The 7,345-nt window shown below is 47.0% G+C and overlaps 1 protein-coding gene across 1 annotated transcript in view; it reads left to right on the top strand.

Moving 5' to 3' along the window:
• Window positions 1–963: 963 nt before the first annotated feature.
• RASSF5 (Ras association domain family member 5) overlaps window positions 964–7,345 on the top strand; it is a 65,758-nt gene continuing 59,376 nt past the window's right edge. Inside the window, 1 exon segment of the mRNA XM_025205496.1 lies at window positions 964–1,541. Within this exon segment, the coding sequence (XP_025061281.1) occupies window positions 1,385–1,541 (157 nt within the window). The 5' untranslated portion in view covers window positions 964–1,384.

The raw sequence follows: 7,345 nt of genomic DNA, 5'->3' as shown, positions 1-7,345 counted from the left end.
GTGCTTTAAACCTGTACATGGCAAAGCTCTTACGCAAGGTAGGTAGTGATTTGCAGCCTGGGAGAGAGAGAGGCATGGAGCAGTGAGGTGAGTTGCAAAGCGGGGAATTGGAGACCAGGTCCCCCGAGTCCAGATTTAGCGTGCCAGCCCCGGGGGCCTGTCATCTTGCTGTCACCATTGCAAACCAGACGAGTGCCTCCGGAGGTGCTCGTGGCTAGGTGTGGCCAGCTGAAGTGGCAATGCTTATTCTGCTGCATACGTTAGGGTGGCAAGACTGTGGGGTGGGAGGAGGATGGGAGAAGGGAGCGTCCCTGGTTCAGTGTCACATCACCTGTCAGTTTTGAAAGCGCTCCTTTAAAACCTATAGAGGTTCACTCCCTGAATGGCAACGGATCAGGATTAGGAGAAGGGTTTCTGGGGTGTTTCGGAGGGAAGGGGCTGGGAGTTGGGACTTCTGCATGCTTTTCCTACTCTCCCTCTCCATCGTTGTGTGTGAAACGAGGCAAGCTGGTCAGTCTACCTGCGTCTCCATTAATCTACTTATAAAATGACAAGAACATCTCCCTGGGATATTGCAAAGCTGAAGTCATATTTTTGAAGTCCACACAGATCTTTGGATAGAAGATGCTTGAATAAATACAGGACAATAGCGACTTGGAGGTTGTGAAGTGCTAGGTTTGAAATGTGTTTGTTTAAACTGATGATTTATTTTCTCCTGCCATATGGTACCTAAGGCATGGCTTTTTTAGTAATGACTGACAGATGCTGCGAAAGCAGGAAAGGGATTCATCCAAAAAAGCAAAGAATTATTTATTGAGCTGAAATTCATAATCTTGTGTTTAAGTTGAACCTGATTTATTCCTTCAATTCAGACTTCAGTTAAAACTTAGAGGCATTGATTTTTTTTTTTTTTTTTTTTTTTTTTTTTTACACTCCGTAAATTGCTGGAAAGAAGTACTTGAGTGAAAAAAAAAAAAAAAATGAAACCAAACAAAAAAAAGATATTGGAAAGAGACTTCCCAATGAAAGGATGGGTCCTGTGCGCTCTCCGTTGTAATCTCTTCCGGTAGGTTGTTTTATCTTATCAAACCAAAAGCCCCAGAAATAGAAAGTTTTCCATGGATGCATCGGCAGTGAGCTGTGTGCTGTCCACTTGCAGGACATGGGGGTGTGGGGGAAAAGACCAAAATGACAGTAGATTATGACTGACCAGTAGTGATGTTTTATCTGCACGGGGGAAGAGAAAGGGGCCTCCGCTGGAAACGCACACAACTCTGCACGATCCTCGTTGCTTCTTGCAATAACATCCTGCATTCGAGTGCTGCCCGGGTGCTGCTCTGGCTGCCTGGTTGCTTGTGCCTGAAGAAGCTATTGATCTTCTCTTATGAGGATGACAGAAGGGAAAGCAGAGGCAGCCGCTTGCTTTGGAGTTGTAACAAAGAGAATCCGCAAGATATTCAGGCACTTCCCCAAGTCAAAATCCTGGACCGAGGGTCTCCAGTGCCGTCGGAGGCCCAGCAGGGAGGCTTTGTTGGCTAAAGGTAGGTGCTCTTGCTAATTTGTAGATTGGGTCAGCTTAGAAATGGCCAAGATGCATAGCCTTGCAGCTAGTAATTAAACAGAAGAGGATTTGTGCAGTACTGCACTGTGATACGTAGAAGAAATATGCAGTAGGTGAGAGGTAGAAAACTGCAGTGGGTCTTTAGATGGCAAAGCCAAATGTTGATCTTCTCTGGCTTGTGTTCTTGTAGATCTGTCTGGAGAGCATTAGGCAGTTTAAACTTCTTGTGTGCAGGCTCAGCTGCATACAGGATTTGATTGCCGTTTTCTACAGCTGCATTCCCAACAGCTGCAGGAACACTGCAGTGAGCTATGTTATTTGGGGCTTATTGCTGTACAGTTTTCATGGTTATAAAGACTATTTGGTACCGCTGCCTTACTGAATTAGCCGAGAAGCTGGTTTTGAATTCCAGGCCTCCGAGGTGTAGAAGTTTGTAAGATAGAAGGATTTTTTTTTTAAAGAAGGTAGTTGTGCCGGTTGTGAAACAAAGCAGAGTTGAGAGTATTTGTGATCTCCAGCAAGAATGAGTAACAGATTTAGGACCGTAGCTGGATGTTAATCTTTACACAGTGAAGTACCTGTAGTTTGCTTGCTGTGTGTGATGATACTGATTCCCGTTTCCTTTTGCCAGTTCCAACTATAGGCTTTTTTGAGGTATCTACCCTGAATAAGAGCGGCTTACATTCACGGCAATTGGAAAACAGAGCAGCCCTGTTTTTATGCATCACTTTGTCCTCCAGTTGGCTGTAGCAACTTTTCCCTTTCCCCCAAGGATGGACCTGTGCAGGTGTTGGCTTTACCCAGGTAAAACTCCCATTGACCTCAGTAAGAGTTTTATCTGAGTAAGGGTGGAGAGACTGAGCCTTCAATCTCCTTATGTTTGAAAAGATGAATGACAGAGCCTTCAAAACTTAATCTAATTGTGCTTATGTGTGTGGCAGAGAAATATGGAAGATGCTTGAAAGATTCAAGGCAGTCTCTGAAACTGGGCCGAACTTCAGGGGACTCGGATGAGTTGTGTTCGAGGCTCATCTTTCAGCTGTGCTAAGACCAGCCTAAGTACTCTGGGCCGTTCCTATATTTGGCCAAAATGTCAGGATACTTGGTACATCTTAATAACTATCCCATGACCTTCACAGAGACATGTTAGGCTGCCGAGTGCATGAAATGGGAACTTGGCTTAGCCTCTCAAACAGCAAACGAAGAATTATTCAGCAGTCATTTCCGTGTTCTTTTTGCTTCTAAATTTGAGGAGTTATAGATTGAATAAAATCAATCAAGTGTGGAATTGCAGAACTAAGGTCAGCAGGGCTGCTCGAGTGCAGCTGTACCCACTGCCTGTGCTCTAGTTAAAGTTGCATCAGCATTTTAATGTCAAACTCGAGGTATTTGGGGGCCAGAGGCGGGATCGGTACTTGGTTGTCAATTCTCCGCCCCCCCCCTTACTAAATCTCGGGCTGAAATTTTGGCAGGCAGTCTTTGAATGAGTGTGAAGACAGTCGTTGCAGGGAGCTGTGAAATGCCCTTCCCACAAGCAGGGTGCGATAATGCCAGCCATTTGTTGCAATCTGGTATTTCAAGGCCAAGAATTGCTCTTCCCAGGTTTCTTTTATGAGCTGGCAATTGAATCCATCTCGGAGGAGCTTAACCTGGGGGATCTGAAAGTTTTTCATGGTGTGGGCTAGGACTTGGGCATTGTCATCCCCAACCTGGACTGTCCGTTTTTAAGCTACAGTGAAACCTAGAGCCCAGGGGCATAATCTCCGCCAGGGCAGGGAGAGTGGCTCCGACCCGTCTTCACGCTCTCAGTACCCGCAGGCCTCTGCTCAGGCTTCGTGTGCAAAAACTCTGATATCTTAACTCTTTTCTTTCCCATTTCTCAGCTGTTTTAAATCCCTGGTTTCTCTTGTTTGCTTAACATAATTCTGTGCAGCTTTAGAAACAATTGGAAAAATCATGAGGACATTTGACAGCTCAATTGTCTTCCTCCCAGCAAGCTCTGGTGATGCATGGAGAGAGAAATCTGTGATTTTTTTTTTTCTTCTTTTTCTTTTCCCCCAGGGCCGCGCTCTGTTTCCAGCTGCACAGGTGTGTCCCTGGGCTAGCTATCCGAGTCGGAGGAATTGCTCCCCCGTCTAGGTAGGCATAGCTGATAGCAGGACCTGGTGGGAGAAGAAGTCTGCATGATGTTAGCTCTTAAAACTGCAACCTCTGCCCTGCGTTTTGCAGTCGGTAGCTGGGAAGAAGCAGGGGGTGACTTTGGTAAAGGGGGCACCCACCTCTCCGCTCAGCCTGCACCATTGAACTTCACCTGGACAGTAGGTGACCATTTGCCCTTTTAATTGAGCGGGGAGGGAGTTCCAGTCCATCACGGAGGTTGCTGCTTTCTTATGAATTTCTTTTAAGTTTAGCCTAGGAATGACATTTTGGTGTCTGTGTCAGTTAAGAGAAGTCCCTTGAACCCGGAGCGGAGGCATCCCGCTCGCTGCATGGGCTCTTGACGAGCCCTGTCATGCGGCTACATCCTAAAGCCGTGTTAAAGTTTCTAAACATAGCTTTCCCTGCCAGTGATTATGTCTGTTAGTAGGTGATGGTGACTACAGACGTGTCATAGTTAATCCCCTTAAAGAAAAGCCTAATGATAGCGGGCCTGATCCTGAGGGGTCCTGGAAACCCAAGAGACACTGCACACTTGCAACGCCTAATGGCTTGTGGGGAGGGGGGTGTCTGGAAATCTCCTTTTGGGGTTCTTGGTTGTCCAAGGAAGATGAATGCATTAATCCATTTAAATTGCAGCAAGAGCTTCTCTGTCATATCAGTGCATTCCAGCCCCGAGCTGTCAACCGCTCCGAGATAGCACGGTGAGGAGGACCATATAAGTACCGGGAACAGGGGGGTGGAAAGAGGGAGAGCACAGGAAGGCCAGCTTTAAACCTCTTGGGCTCCGTTTCATGGAAACGCCCAGTCTGGCCACTACTTCTGCAAACGCGGCCTGGGAATTTCCTGAAAGTCTTGGTGAAAAGCCTCTACTTGGGCCCTTTCGCTTCCTGGTGTGGGCTGGAAATATCATGAGAATGACTTGGTCATCATGATATACTAGCACATCCTGCTCCACCCCTGGGCAGAGGTATTGCAGCGTTCTCCATCAATGGGTCTCCTGCTACAGCTGCGGTAGTCCTGTCTCAGGATTTCCAGTGTCCTAGGATAATCGTCCATTTGTCTTTGTTTTTGTGACATTGTCCATGCAGGTAGAACTGCAGAAATTAGATCAGCGTGGTGCAACTAAAAGCATGCATGTCTAGTAGTACGTTGTACACCCTCTTGTAATCCATGCAAGAACAATCTCATGATTGTAGGTTCCTCGCTTTTTTTTTTTTCTTCTTGGATGCCCAGCATGGGACATTTTCAAAGGGCTTGCCTTTCAGGGGCCAGCTGCTCAGCACTTTCCAAACCCAGATTTCAAGAGCGATTCCATTAGTGAACAGTATCCTGGAATTGCAAAGGTGGATATGAAAGGGAGAGCTTTTCCAAACCATTTCAATTCTGAGATTTTGGTTCTTGCAGTGGGGTAAGAAGACAGATGAAATGATCGAGTTGCCTGAGTTTGCATTAGGTGAAATGATGATGACTTGATTTTTTGGAGTAGCACATACATGTGGTGGACCATGATTGATTGCTTTGAGAACCCTGGCTTAAACATGGGGGAGAGACCACATTTGATGCTAAACGAATGGATGGTTCTTGGATATAAGGGGCTTGCGGGAGTTGGTCTCTATTGTCAGCAGAATGAAGCCTCTTGAAATCTCGGTAGCGTGTGGAGTTGAGAGTTGACATGGCTGTGAGGGTCTCTTTCTTACCCATTACCTAGGAGGTGGAGATTTTGCCCTCCTGACTCCTTTATGACCAGCAACAGCAAGCCTGCGGCATTGCCGACCTCCCTTTTGCTACTTATGTCGAGGGGGAGAAACCCTCAGTATGGTCCCTTGAAACATCCCCTCCAATTTGGGGGCGGGGTGGGGTGGGGAGGAAGACGAGTGAAGCATGCAACTTAGTTTTACCTGCAATACCTTTCTAACGAAAGCTGTATTTCTGTAAAAATTGTGGGGAGAGTCTTGTCAGACAGGGTTTCAGTTTTTTCCTGAAAAACTAACATTTGAAGCTAAGTGGATTTATTTTTAATTGCAAAGTCACTGGCCCTGAAAGGCTGGGGAGTTGGCCTCAGGACAGGGAGAGACCGGTCGGTGGTAGTACGAACTTGGAGTTTGATCTTGAGGGACTGTCTTCAACTCTTCACCCTCCTAGGCCTGTTCACTCCTTTTACTCAAAGGTGGCCCGGCAGAACGGTGCTGCTACAGATCCCCAAGGATTTGGTCTGAGACAGCTGAATATCCTTATCCTTGCCTTGCAACAGCTTTTTTTGCTACTGATCCTGGCTCGGTTCAAACAGGAGAGCTGGAGGAAGAAGCTCTCCAGCACCCTTCCAGTCTCCTGAGCTAGCCAGTGCACCCACGAGCATCCTTGGTGTAGGAGGAACCCTGGAGTGTGAAACCATTTGCAGAGAACATGGCTTTAAATTTTAGGGCCATCATACAGGGAGGTTTTGGAAGGTAAAACTGCAGAAATTAGATGAGCGCGATGCAACTAAAAGCAACTAAAAGCGTGCAGGTTTTTGTACCCTCTGTAGAGCAGAGTGGTAACAATAATCCTCCAAAATTGCCTGCTTATCCGAGCAAGGCTGGCTGAGGGCACACAGAGAATTGAAGTCAAAAGAAAATGCTGTTATCTGCAGCTTTTGCTACTCGGTGCTGCTTAAGGAGCTTTTGCTCTCAGTTTATTCGTATCTCTCCTTTTGTATCTCTCTCTCTGTCTCACCTCTCTTTGCAGTAAAACCAGCATCCATTTAAAGGATAAATGAATAATGCAGAGTCTGGAGCTCTGCAAACAAGTCCCGGCAGCAATAGGGTGCCCATCGCTCCCAAAGTGCCTGTTAAGAGGGATTTGCGATACCAAGGAAGGTGTGGAGTGAAGCCGTCATGATCGTTTAGTCTCAAACTTGCTTTTGGATCTCTGGTTCTTGAATAACTGACCCAGAATAACTGCATCTCCATTGCCCCAGCCAGTTCTCTAACCTACAATGGCACTCTGTCTGCACCGGCTCCTTGCTTTTCAGCTGCAAGCGGAGCTGGCTGCTTGTCCCTGGGATCCAGCCCAAGGTTCATTAGCGAGGTAGGGAATGGAGGGCTGGCGCTGTTGGCTGAAAGCAGCGGTGTTGGCACTTGCATCAGGGCTGTGCATTGCTGCTTTGTGACCATAGGGACCCTAGGAGGTGGAGCAAGAAGCAGATCTGGTGCTAATGGGGAGTGGATTCTTCTTTGCTAAAAAGTTTGAGAGTTGCACGTGCCTCCTGCACCTTGCCAGGGAGCTTGCTCCTTTTCACTCCACTCGAGGTGCCATGTCTGAAATGGGTGATTTCCCCCAGAGCGCCCATAAACACGAGCACTCGAGTTGTACCCAAGTCTATCTGATACGGCCCTTGGGCTCCCACAGTATCCAATGCATTGCAAAGACTTAAGAGAGGGCTTCCTTCCCAAACTAGATGGCTTAGTGCTGTTGAGCTGGTAGTGCATTTTGCCTTTAATAATCCACTCTCATTGGCTTTACTGAGATCGGTTTCCATTGGGCAGCAAATCTTTTTTTTTTAAACGCGTGGGTTGGTAGTCTCAGATTTTCCACTTGCCGGGGTTTCCAGCAATAAAGCTGCGTGATGTCTGCCAGGCCTCTTTC

The sequence above is a fragment of the Alligator sinensis genome, unplaced genomic scaffold, assembly GCF_000455745.1.
Source record: "Alligator sinensis unplaced genomic scaffold, ASM45574v1 scaffold1322_1, whole genome shotgun sequence".
NCBI classification, from domain to species: Eukaryota; Metazoa; Chordata; order Crocodylia; family Alligatoridae; genus Alligator; species Alligator sinensis.
The sequence above is the reverse complement of the archived record's forward strand: the minus strand, read 5'-3'. Positions and strand labels throughout refer to the sequence as shown.